Source organism: Danio aesculapii, chromosome 9 (genome assembly GCF_903798145.1).
Source record: "Danio aesculapii chromosome 9, fDanAes4.1, whole genome shotgun sequence".
Classification (NCBI taxonomy): domain Eukaryota; kingdom Metazoa; phylum Chordata; class Actinopteri; order Cypriniformes; family Danionidae; genus Danio; species Danio aesculapii.
The window spans coordinates 15,357,871-15,370,389 of record NC_079443.1 but is presented as its reverse complement, the minus strand read 5'-3'; the positions used below and the strand labels follow the sequence as shown (position 1 = coordinate 15,370,389).

General features: G+C 36.8%; 1 protein-coding gene across 2 annotated transcripts in view; it reads left to right on the top strand.

Moving 5' to 3' along the window:
- enox1 (ecto-NOX disulfide-thiol exchanger 1) overlaps positions 1-12,062 on the top strand; it is a 260,625-nt gene extending 248,563 nt beyond the window's left edge. For both annotated transcript variants that reach the window (XM_056465012.1, XM_056465013.1), the window contains exons 14-16: positions 1,998-2,097; positions 5,393-5,478; positions 11,344-12,062. In XM_056465012.1, coding sequence (XP_056320987.1) covers positions 1,998-2,097; positions 5,393-5,478; positions 11,344-11,475 — 318 coding nt within the window. In that variant the 3' untranslated portion in view covers positions 11,476-12,062. The remainder of the gene's footprint in view (positions 1-1,997; positions 2,098-5,392; positions 5,479-11,343) is intronic.
- Positions 12,063-12,519: the final 457 nt, after the last annotated feature.

Here is a 12,519-nt window from a genome sequence, read left to right as displayed (position 1 = left end):
TTGTTTTGCCACTCAAAGGGGAGTGTACAGGTGTTGTCACATGGGACAGTGATGTCAATTCATAATAAAGGTCTGAGCTGGGCTATTGGAATAAAATAACCTGCTTAGAATGGTTATCATCCCGACCTGACTATTTCTAATACATTTAAATCTTGTTTCCACTTTCACAATCTCACATTTAAAATTTAACTAGCCGCTATACTGGGAGAGGAATAATGATCAAACATTGGTCAAAAATTTTATTTTTATTTATTTATTTATTTATTTAATTTCGTGTAGCAGCATAACCAATACAATATTTCAGCTTAAAAGGAATCCATTTTTCACTGCTAGTCATTTCACTTTTTTTTATACAAATTATGAAAATAATTTATAAGTCAATGTAAAAAATGTATTAAAGTAAATAATAACAATAATGATAAAATAATAATGTAAATTTGTAAATAATGTAAAATAATGTAATAATGTAACTTCTTTGTTCTTAGTCTGAAGATAAGACTGAGAGAAAGCTTACTGGTTATTAAATTAGAAAATGCATACCTTGCAGATAAAAACCAAGTAGCTACAAAATCTGGATAGAGTAACCTTACATTATTCAGTCCATTTGGTCCAGATATTTGTAAATACATGCATTTAAAGGTGAAAAAGTATTTTTTTTTTCCATAACATAAATGTTATATACAATGTCTGATCACTTTTGAGTTGTAGAGGTTTCAGGAAGTAACCCATGCCTTGTGATTGCCTTGTGACTTATTTGGCTTCAATGATCAATATGTCAAATATATATATTTCTCAGGCATACTTGTCTAGATATCAGAAATTCCTAAAAAAAAAACATAGGCATATCATGGGCTGGTATAAATTTCTGACTGTATGACAACTTTGGATAAAAATATCATGATTTCATGGTATCACGGTATTGTGATTACTGCTCTAAAAAAGTTATTTTCAAATGTCTGGGTAAAAAAGTAAATAAATAAAAATAAATTAAAAGAATTCCCCCATTGAAAACAATGTCTCTTATTTTAGGAAACATTTAAAATATTTTGAAACAGTAAACATTGGGGGAGCATGTCACAAGTCATTGACTGCTGTCTTCATTAGTTTCAATAACACAGATTTATTTCCAACACAAAAAAAAAAACATACAAAAAAAAAACTTACATATACTCTAGGAACAGTGTAACAGGAAATTAAAAAAATAACAGAAAACCTTGACTTTTCCAAACTACGAAATCCCTTGAAATTTAAACCTTGAAATCCCATCATCCAACTTATCATCCCATGCCTACTTGTACACACCGGGACGCTTTTCGTTTGCGTTTATCGCCAGCGTTTTGTAGACATTTTTCCGGATTCAAACCCAAGTGAATTTCACTGGCTTTGTAATAAAAAAAAATTACCATTTCTTATTTTTATTTATCATCAGGATACCTGTAACATGTCTCTGTCAACAAAATAGATAAAAGTGTCACAGAGAGAAAAAAATAAATACGCTATCTGTCATTTAAAATGACAAGTTCAGCATCCTTCAAGGACGGTGTATCCACAATTTGCTCTGTCACTCATCGACAACCTGCCTGTTTTATTTGGGGGCCATTATGTCTGACCGCCAACACTACAACACTTACATCCAACACTACTGCATTTTATATGGAAAATTAATTCTGTGTTGCAAGAAATCTGGTTGAGTTGAGCTGCAGGAAAGCAGACCTCTAATATATAACCTCCATACACAATGCAAGCACTTTTGCTAGAATTTTGATTCAACCTCTATGCGACCTACAGCCTACCATCTTGGCCGGCATTTCAGAAGAAGAGCCAATAGCCATTGATTTCTCTGCACACAGCAGAACGTGCTGCATTTTCAGTAAAGATTATACACACACCCTTCCCTAACTTAACAGTTTGCATGAGATCCCATCACTCTTTTATATGCTTTGATAAGGTTTCTTTGCATCCTGATGTGTGTTTTCCCTTTGTGTGTGTATGCGCAGGCAGTCAATGGCACCGCGGCACTCTACCACCATCGAGAGAAGAATAACGAGACGGTCATTTGGGGTCCTTTGAGATCAGAGAAAGAGGCTCTCTTGCTCGGTAATTATTCCAACTCCGCTTCATGCCGTTTTGATCTATAAAACATCTTGAGCCGTGTGCTGAGGGGCTTGAATACCAGATGGGCTTGGAGGATTGAGTCCTAGCTTAAAAGTGCAGGAGGGCGAGCAGGTGCTGGCGCAGCCAAGCGGTCGAACGCAAAGATGTTCGGCCCTTGTTTGAACCGCTACAATAACAATGACTAGAAAAGGCGAGGGAGGAAAGGCCGGATGCTGCCGCAACACCTCGTCCTGTCTGTCATGTTTTTGGATGATGATCTCTAGAAGGAGCTCAGGGGAGATGTTCTTCATTGGCTGTAGCCCAGAGAAGACTGCACTGCATTGGTTTTATCTAATGCCTGCATAACACCACTGCTTGCTAAGAGGACGCACACAGAATGTACTGCATTGATGGAGCAGGGAATGTCAGCCAGGCTTGAAGGCCCTCAGCCAGAACGGCAGAGAAGCCAAAGTCATTTGAGCAGAACAAAGTGAAGAGACGGACTGAAGAACACAAATTGTTTAAGTCTCTAGGCACTGGACTGGTAGCTCTGAAGAGAAACTTCTATTGCAGTTATTGGATTAGCTTGCTGTGTGTAAACACTGTTTAGTATAAGCTGTCTCTGTTAGGTTATTAGAATTCGTTTGATTCCTCATATTAGTATGTGAAATCAGATACAGTGGGTGAAATAAGCATTATATACATCACCATTTTTCTAAGAAAACATATTTAAAAGGTGCTGTTGACTTTGATGTCGATAACAAAACAGTAGTAGTCCATACATACAAAGAAAACAAATTAGGTTCTAATTAGTTTAGAAAATAAGTTATGTGTCATAAAAATTTAGGGGACACAGAGGAAAAAGTATTGAACACATGAAGAAAGTGAGGTGTAAAAAGATATGGAAAGCTCAGACAGCAGCTGAAATCTTTCAGCCCTTTATCAGTGTAAATAAATATATGCTGCTTCAGTCCCAACATCTACATCAGTAGTCCTCAACCACTGGGCCGTAGACCACTACAGGTCCGTGGATCAATTGGTACCGGGCCACACAAAACATCTTAATTATTTGCGTTTTATTAATTATCTGAGTCTGAATGATCTTTTATTTTGAAAAGTCTTTTATTTTGAAAAATGACCATATACTTTCAATTACATTTCTGTCACTTGAGCCCCCAAATTTAACTCACAAGCAGCAAAATGAGTATGAAACAAACATGTTTTTTTTTTTTGTCAAGCGTTAACTTGGCCACAGTGATAAAAAGGTTGAGGACCACTGATCTACATTACTAGGGTGATGAAGATGAAACCAGGATGAATATTTCAGCAAGATGATGAACCCAAACTCAGCCAAGGAACTGTTGATTGGTTTCAGAAAAAAATAAAGCTGCTAGAATGGCCCACACAATTGCCTGACTTGAATCCACTGGGAAAGTCTCACATCTGAGGAATTCATCTGACTCCATTCTCCAAACAAGAGGCGTCTCGAAGCTGTCATTACCAAAAAAGGCTTTTATACAAGGTATTGAATACATTTTATGGCCCGTTTCCACTGAGTGGTTCAATACAATACGGTATGCTTTTATGGCTGTTTCCACTGTCAAAAGGTACCAAAAAGCAAACCGTACTGTACCATATCCTAGTACGAAAAGGCGGAGAAAGACGCGCAACTGAATGCTATTGGTTTACAGAGAAACGTCACCAGCGCGTACACAAGCCATGAATGAAAACAAAGAAACCGCCATTTTTAAATACACAGCCGAGACATTACATATTGTTTTACTGTTGTTTTATATACACATAGTTATAAGCCATGGTCGACCCGAGCTTAAACAAACCTTGTCGTTGTCTTGATGAACAGCCACAAAGCCAAGAAGAACAAAATCTGTTGTGTCCTGTTTTTGTTTTATGAGGCCATCTAAAAGTGCGAGCGTTTTCACTTTCTCCAGAGAGCTCGTGTGTGTGCTCACAACGCATCTATATTTGAAATAACAAACTTCTGAATTGGTTGAAGTGCTTCTGACATCCAATCCTTTCAGAAACAACAAACGTAAGAGTGACGCCTAAAAAAAAAAGGAGAAGCCAAAAAAAAAAAAAAAAAAAGGATCAAATGATTCTTGCAGCAACCTAAAACATGAACACACTGCCATGTTTAACTTTTATCATCCCCTTTTGAACTATTATGAACTCATAATGGCAGAATTACTTTCTAACAGGGGTTGCATGTGCTGGTGAAGATTAAAGACACATATGAGAGGTTTACACTGACTGTTGGCTATATGTTGTGTGTTGTTTTTGAACCCAAATAAGGACTAAATGTATGCTGTGTGTAGTTTTTCTGTAATTGGTAACATATCGGAGACGGTAAGGGACTGTATGTGTTCATATATGTTGCATCTATAATTGTAATTTATAATTGCAGACGTTACAGTAGGCTATCTTGCACTGTCATTGATCTGCAGTTATAATCAAATCATGTTTATAGAAAGGTTAGAAATTAACATTTATACACAAGTATTTATGTGTATAAAGCATCTGTGTTGGGAGAAGTGCTTCTCATATGATATGTGAATGACCTGCACAGCTTACCATTGGTACCCTTTTGGCAGTGGAAACGCAAGCCTGATAAAGGTGACCCATACCGTACTGTACCAGTCAGTGGAAACAGGCCATTAGTAGTTCAGTACCATCTCCTTCCGTCAATCCATTGTTATTACAAATAACAATATATATTTTAATAATTAATTTTTTGTATATCTGGATTGTTTGGGTTTTTACCAAAATCTGGGTCAATCTCATGTCAACAGCTCCTTTTGAAATACATAATGAGGCGTCCAATACTTATTTCACCCGCTGTATGTTTATCTCTGTAAGTATGGACCGCTGTAGCAGAACAGAGATGTATGGTGCCAACTCGGCTGTTCTGCATTGAATTTTCAAATCGGAACGGACATCTTGAGACTCCCCTTCCCTCCCTTAGTGTGGCTCTGTGAAAGTAGGTCTTGTGGAGGGAATTGAATGAGGTTCCTTGGTAATTGGCGGCGTTACGGCATATAAATCAAGGAAATAAATATTGGCTCGGGCCCTTCAGGCAAGGCACTATATCCTGTGCTTCTGCATCAGTGCTTTACCTTCGCAGGACCTCTCCAAAGTAATCAGCTTAAGTGGGGGAGGGATGAGGCTCGGGCTCCGGGCGCTGTATTTATGACTGCAGCTGCATCTCTTGTCTTGTCTGCTATAGTCACAGGCAACATATGTTCGTTCACCAGACTGTTCTGTTGTCTGTCTGTCTACACAGGAATCATATCAACCTTTCTGCACGTCCACCCATTTGGAGCCAACATCGAATATCTGTGGTCTTACATCCAGAGACTTGATACAAAGGTGATTGTTTTTGGTCATTGATTAGATTGACCCCGAATGAAAGAGTTCACACAAAAATGAAAACAATGGCATTGTTTATAAGTGTTGGGCATATTTGGGCTGGGTAATATGGGCAAAAAAATCACATCCCGGTATTTTTAGGAGGCATGATGGTATACGATATATATCCGGTTTTTTCATATAAATGGTTACTTGAGAGTAAAGCCTTTATTAAAACTTTATTAAACATTTTTTGAGCAAAATATGATTCAAACACAAGAGTTTCCCTCCCTGTTTACAAATAAACAGCTGCACAAAAAATAACAACTGCACAAAATCTAAATAAAATACAGTACAGGTTTTTCCTCCTGCTTAAAACAATAAGTTGCACAACATTTCAAATTATAAACAAAATCTTTAAGTAAATACAGTACAGGGTTTTTTCCTGCTTAACACTATACACCGCTCTACAATACCGTTGTGAAAATAACAAAGTAAACAGAACCATAGAAAACATAGCTACATTGTCAGAGCAAAAAAGCAACACACTTAAATAGTGACACAACAAAAAGATAGAAAAGAACCACATTAATTGTTAATATGAAACACACAGTATTTTATGTCACAATTACGGTGTTGTTATAAGTAATCCTGTATACCACAGTTGTGTGATTTATAAACAACAATTAAATCAGCTGTATTTGTTTTTTAGTTACACATTTAAATGTATGTATTGAGCACAATTATTAACAGTGCACATATCAAACATATCTAAAGAGAAGTTTTTCACTCCATGTAAAAAATCCTACACTATTTCTTTTGTTTTGTTTTGACTAAACTTGTTTTACTAAATATTAAATAAGATGAAAATGAATGGACTATAGAAATGAGAAGTAATGAAATTGTTTCAGAGTACTGTAATGAAATGTCATTATAACAGAGCAGAACGCAGAGCTAGATGTGTGATAACGTAAATGTAAAGAAGAGACTGTCCTGTAATAAATATTGAACATAATCAGTGAATATGAGGTGGATTCACTTTCAAAATGCGGTATAAATTCGTCCAATTTTGGCGTTTTTTGAACACATGCAGGTGCTGTTTGTCAATTTGACAAGGCTTCTATGTTCATTCTTGCTGTCAATTGCGGAAGAAATGATCGATAAAAGGTTTCTGATAAACCGCTGTGCAGCTGCAGGCGCTGTGTGATGTGCGTGCACGCGAGAGGGAGTCAGATTTCAATACAACACCAGCACTGCATGTTCCTCCATGTTGCATCAGTGATAGATCATTCTTGAACGATTCGTTCATTTTGAACAAGTCTTTTTTTATGACTCACGGAGTGAATCATTCATTTGTGCATGCATTCAGTTGTGCAAGTGGAGCTCGCGTGCTACCTTGGAATGGTCTGTTTCGCGCAGAATGCACACATGTGGCCTCAAACCATATCAATATGAACGATATTGGATAATCCCGCATCGCGTTGGGGAATCATATCGATATATATCCCCAGAACTCTAATTAGAATTACTGGTAACACTTTTTGATGGTCCATTTGAATATTAGTAGACTGTCTGCTAAATATCTGTTGATGCTCGTTCAACAGACATTTAACTGACTATAAGTAACTTTGCAAGTACATGTCAACTTACCCTAACCCTTACCCTAACCCCAACCTAACAGTCTATATATAATCTAATGGGAATTAGTTGGCATGTAGATGCAATCTAACTTAAATTCAACAAACGGACCATCAAAATAAAGTGACCGAATTGCTTGTCACTGACGCAGAGAGACTCTTTATTTTATTTGTTCATGGGCATAAGTTGCACGATACATAAACATTCTTGCCTTTCACCTCAACGAGGGAAAAGTAGTGCTTATATTTCCAGTTTGCAAATGCTACCTAACTGGTTGTATTTGCCATCGTTCTGACTCATGGTCGTTGGTGTGTGTGCTTGTGTGTGAACACCAGCACTACTCTGCCTCTGATTGGCAAACGATGGAAATGTACTCTAAGCCAATCATCACGTTCTCAGTTACACCATGTTCACAGTCACACCAATCATCATCACTGGTTGTCCCGCTCCAGCCCCAACACACCTCAGAGAAAGAGAAGTCCTATGGCTGAGAGACACTGCTCAGAGAGTCACTGCATGAAAACCGCTTCAGTGTTCTCAATTATAGTAATGCGCATTTTATTGTCAGTGACGGTAACGGTGTTGTAACAGGGGAAACAGTCACTTATTTGATTACTCGTTACTGAAACAAGTATCGCTGTTAGTAACAATGTTCATTTATAGCGCCATTATTGGCATCACTGTTGTTTATTCACCCTCATATTGCTCCAAACCATTAAAGGCATAGTTTTTCTGAAAAGGACCTCAGTTTAACATCTCATCCGAAACGGCACCCACCGACAGTATAGCGTCTCCTTCACTTTTATTGGGGCATAAGGACTCACACAGACCACAGGTTGAGCACCCTCTGCTGGCCTCACTAACACCACTTCCAACAGCAATGTAGTTTCCCCATCTGGTCTCCCATCCAGGTACTGACGTGGCTCAGCCCTAATTAACTTCAGTGAGTAACCAGTCTTGGGCTGCATATAATATATAGTCAGTTAAATAGACCTTTCAATTTCCAATAAGCATTCAATTAGTTGTTCAAGCATAAAATTAGATGAAAGGCTGTTTAAAAGCAAGCGTCATGAGTAGCAGCAGAAAAGTGCTGAAAATCTATTAAAAATACTGTTGTAAAACAAGAGTTCATATTTTAAAGACATAGTGTGGAACAATAGAATTGAATGCAGCGCTTCTTGCCTGGTCTGAGACCAACTTTATATTGTGTTTCAATCAGACACATTAAAATAATAATAATCTTAAATGTGGTGAGTTTAGCATGACAGTTCTCCAAGGCTTATTCATACTTAAAAATCCCTATGCATAAGGTGTATTACCTTGGCAAACTGCCCTTACTGCCTTCACTGTCTGGAGTGTAAGCTTACAATACTAATGGAATGATAAGAAACTAAGTATCATTCTGATGCCATTATTTTATTGTAAAGGCACTGTCTGCTGAGGCTGTAGAGTAAAGGTAATAAGGTTGTAATGATGCTCAGTTTCTTGTACGGATCAATATTTTACTGTAACGTCAGGAGTCGCAGGTATTAATTTTGGGTTTCCTATAAATGCTTTAACTCTTCATTTGCCTACACTCTCAGAAATAAAGGTACTCCACAATGAAGGTACAGCAAATGTTCATATTTGGGTAAACTTTCCTTTTAATTTTTTATTTACATATGTTTAAATACATGCTTTGCACTCTAAACACACTGATCATTGTGTATATTTAAACAAATCAGCAATCCTGTATCTTCAAATTTCATTAAAAGTACCCTAATCTGTCATTTCAATCGAATGAGGAGTGTATAAAATGGTGATAAAATTACATTTTTGGGGTTAACCGTCACTTCGATTCAGTCACAGTTAAATTCGTATCATAGCATTGAGAGTGTATGCAGGATTACCAAAAGATTAGAAACAATCTCATTTCAGTCAATACGTTATATGAGCCAAATACTCGTTATCTCTTTGACCCTTAAATTCCCCACAGAAAATCAGAGAGATTATTTGCACCCAGGTTGAAACAGCATGGATACAGCACAGCTATTTGCACCTGGTGGAAATCATCCAGTCAAAAGCAAAACACAAATCCCATGTGTCAGATGTGGCCTTGAGGACACTGAATGTGTTCTGACATTTTGCAATGTGGTACGTTATGCAGGCAAACATATATGACATATTTAATCCCACTCATCTTCCCACTAGGAGTCCTATAATCCAAATGTCTTCACTATGATTATAAACGAAAGCCCTGAGTAACTGAAATTCAATTATTATTATTATTATTATTATTATTATTATTATTATTATTATTATTATTATTACTATTATTGAATTAAATAATAGACTTCATATATACATGTATTATCTACACCTCCCTAAACACATACTATGGACACACGACATTCTCTTTTTTTGTAATGTTTTTGTAAAAATGCAAATGTAAAACGACAACAGCATTTTTTGGACTTTCAATTTGATTTGGTTTATCCCCCAAACTTAAATAAACAGGTAAAATGCATACAAGGTCCCATTTTTGGCTAAAAATGTCTTGTAAATGATCCCTTACGTAAAGGAACATTTTTTGAAATAGGCTAATTCTACAACTTCCAGTTGAGTTTTGCCATTTTGAATCCATTCAGCCAATCTACGGGTCTGACAGGAGCACTTTTAGCTTAGCTTAGCATAGATCTATGAATCAGATTAGACCAATAGCGTCTCGCTCAAAAATGACATTTAAATGTTTTTCTTATTTGAAGATTAAAACCTTTCTCTAAAATCGTCTTTGCAAAAATCCAAATATTTTGCTAACCCACAGCTTACTGTTGAGTCAGGAATTAAAAAATGAAGATTCAGGAATTCTGTTGTTTTAAAATGCTTAAAGGATTAATTAATCAAAAAAATGAAAATGATGTCATTAAATTACACGTCATGTCATTTCAGTCATCTGAGACCTTTGTTTACCTTCAAAACACAAATGAAAATATTTCAGATCAGGGGTGTCAAACTCATTTTCACCGAGGGCCACTTCAGCATTATGGCTGCACTCTCAAAGGGCCGGTTATAACTGTAAGACTATAAATTACTGCTTCTTACACTTTATTAACACTGCTACACTCCAAAAAATTATTTTGCTGATTGTTTAAACTGCTTATTTAAAATGAGTTGAAACAACACTATTCTTTAGGGTTTTTTGGGACAGCCTAGTTGTTTATGTTCAAACCTTTACTTTCAGTTTGTTTTGTTTTCAGTCCCCCAAACTCGAAATGAACAGTTAAAATGTATAAAAGGTTCCCAATTTTTGCTGAAAATGTCTTGTAAATGGTCTCTTACATAAAGGAACACTCTGTAATTCTACAACTTCCTTTTGAGTTTTACCATTTTTAAATTATTTAGCCAATCTACAGGTCTGGCAGGAGCACTTTTAGCTTAGCTTAGCATAGATCATTGAATCAGATTAGACCATTAGCCTCTCACTCAAAAATAACATAAGAGTTTTGATAATTTTCTTATTTAACCCTTTAAGGTGCACTCCTTGAAAATAGTTTTTGGCCCACATCTTGTATTGAATAATATACTGACACAACTCCGATAAATAGTAATAAGCAATTAAAATAATAAAAATCAACCAGGTGATTATAATGCCTGTTAAACGGTTAAAGCTTGACTTCAGTAGTAACAAAATCTGAATGAAAATGAAAAGATGCTATTTTCTAGGTTGATGTGGCTAGGAACTATGTTCTCATTCTGGCATAATAATCAAGAAACTGTGTTGCTGTACCATGGCTGCAGCAGACGCAATGATATATTTCACAGCACCTGAAAATAGTCCTCAACTAGGTAACTTCCAACGTGACTGATACATGCTCGCTTTGCAAGCAGGTGTTCATGTTGGTTATGTTGAGGGAAGTGGTAATTATTTTTTTTATTAAGATGCTAATGGTCTAATCTGATTCAATGATTTATGCTAAGCTAAGCTAAAACTGTTCTTGCCAGACCCGGAGATGGATTGGCTGAATGGATTAAAATATGGTAAAACACTAATGGTATTATAAACTGAAAAAATTGTGTTTATTAACTTTCCTTCTGAATATAAATGAACTACAGCACCACACAGTAACTGTTTGCACGAGGCAAATGACAAACATACAGACAAACACATTAGTGTCTTTCATTAGTTTCAGTGCAAACAAAGGTCACAATGCCTGATTCTCACACACAAACCATGACCCAAGTGTTACTTTCTCATGTCTCATTCCTCAGATCTCAGCCAGTGAACTCGAAAGATTAATGGTGCGACTGCCCAACATGTTCAAGCAGGAGTTCAGCGGCGTAGGAGCGACACTGGAGAAACGCTGGAAGTTCTGCGGGTTCGAGGCTCTCAAGTCAGCGTGACTCCCAAAGCCACATATGCACTGACACCCGACGAAGACTGATCTAGAGTCAGCCAGAAGAGCCAGAGCCTCATAGACAACAAACACAAGCATCAGATGGCTGCCGCTCTCGAGAGGAAGTGAGACTCTACACGCGGCGCAGCATCAGATGTATTTACTTGAAAAAGCTCTTTCCAGAGCTCTGTGCCGATTGCATAAGTTATCTGTCAGCGGCATCGTCCCTGAAGACTGGGAGATATCCAGGAATATCACGCCTCTTGGTTAAAAATACGGAATGTTGAATATGGGACACAGATGTGTGATAGCAGCCCTCTGCGTCCATCAAAGCTGGAGTGTGTCTGTGTGTGTGTGTGTGTGTGTGTGTAGATGATGATTTCTGCTCTGAAAAAATTATTTGAAACATGGCCGAAGTGCTGAAGCTTATAGACAACAGTTGCACAGCGGTTCGCTGTGTTTCAGGCTGTCCATGCTGTGTAGATGATGTATTTAACGTGCTCTTTGTGTCTTGATGCACTGTTGTTAATGTCTGCTTATGTAAATTAAGATTTTTTTCTAAAAAAGAATCGATTAAAAACTTTTTATCTGAAATTGTCTAGTGAATTCCAAATATTTCGCTTACCCCCAGTTTACGAAGTCAGGAACTGAAAACTAAAGATTTAGGAATTGTGTTATTGTTTTTTTAATACTTTTAAAAAGAGGGTTAATTAATCCAAAAATGATGTCATAAAATTACTCGACCTGTCTATCTTGTCCTCTGAGAATTTCATTCATCTTCAGAACACAAATGATAAGATTTCAGATCAGGGGTGTCAAATTCATTTTCATGAGGGCCACTTCAGCATTATGGCAGCACTATCAAAGGGCCGGTTATAACTGTAGGACTGTATAAATATGACTAGTCCTTAACATCTGAACTGTTTCAACACACAAAAAAATAATTTCGCTGATTGTTCAAACTACTTGCGTTGAAACACAATTCATGAGATTTTTTTCGGACATCTTAATTGTTTTATGTTCAAACCAATTAAATTTAAGTTAACTTAAC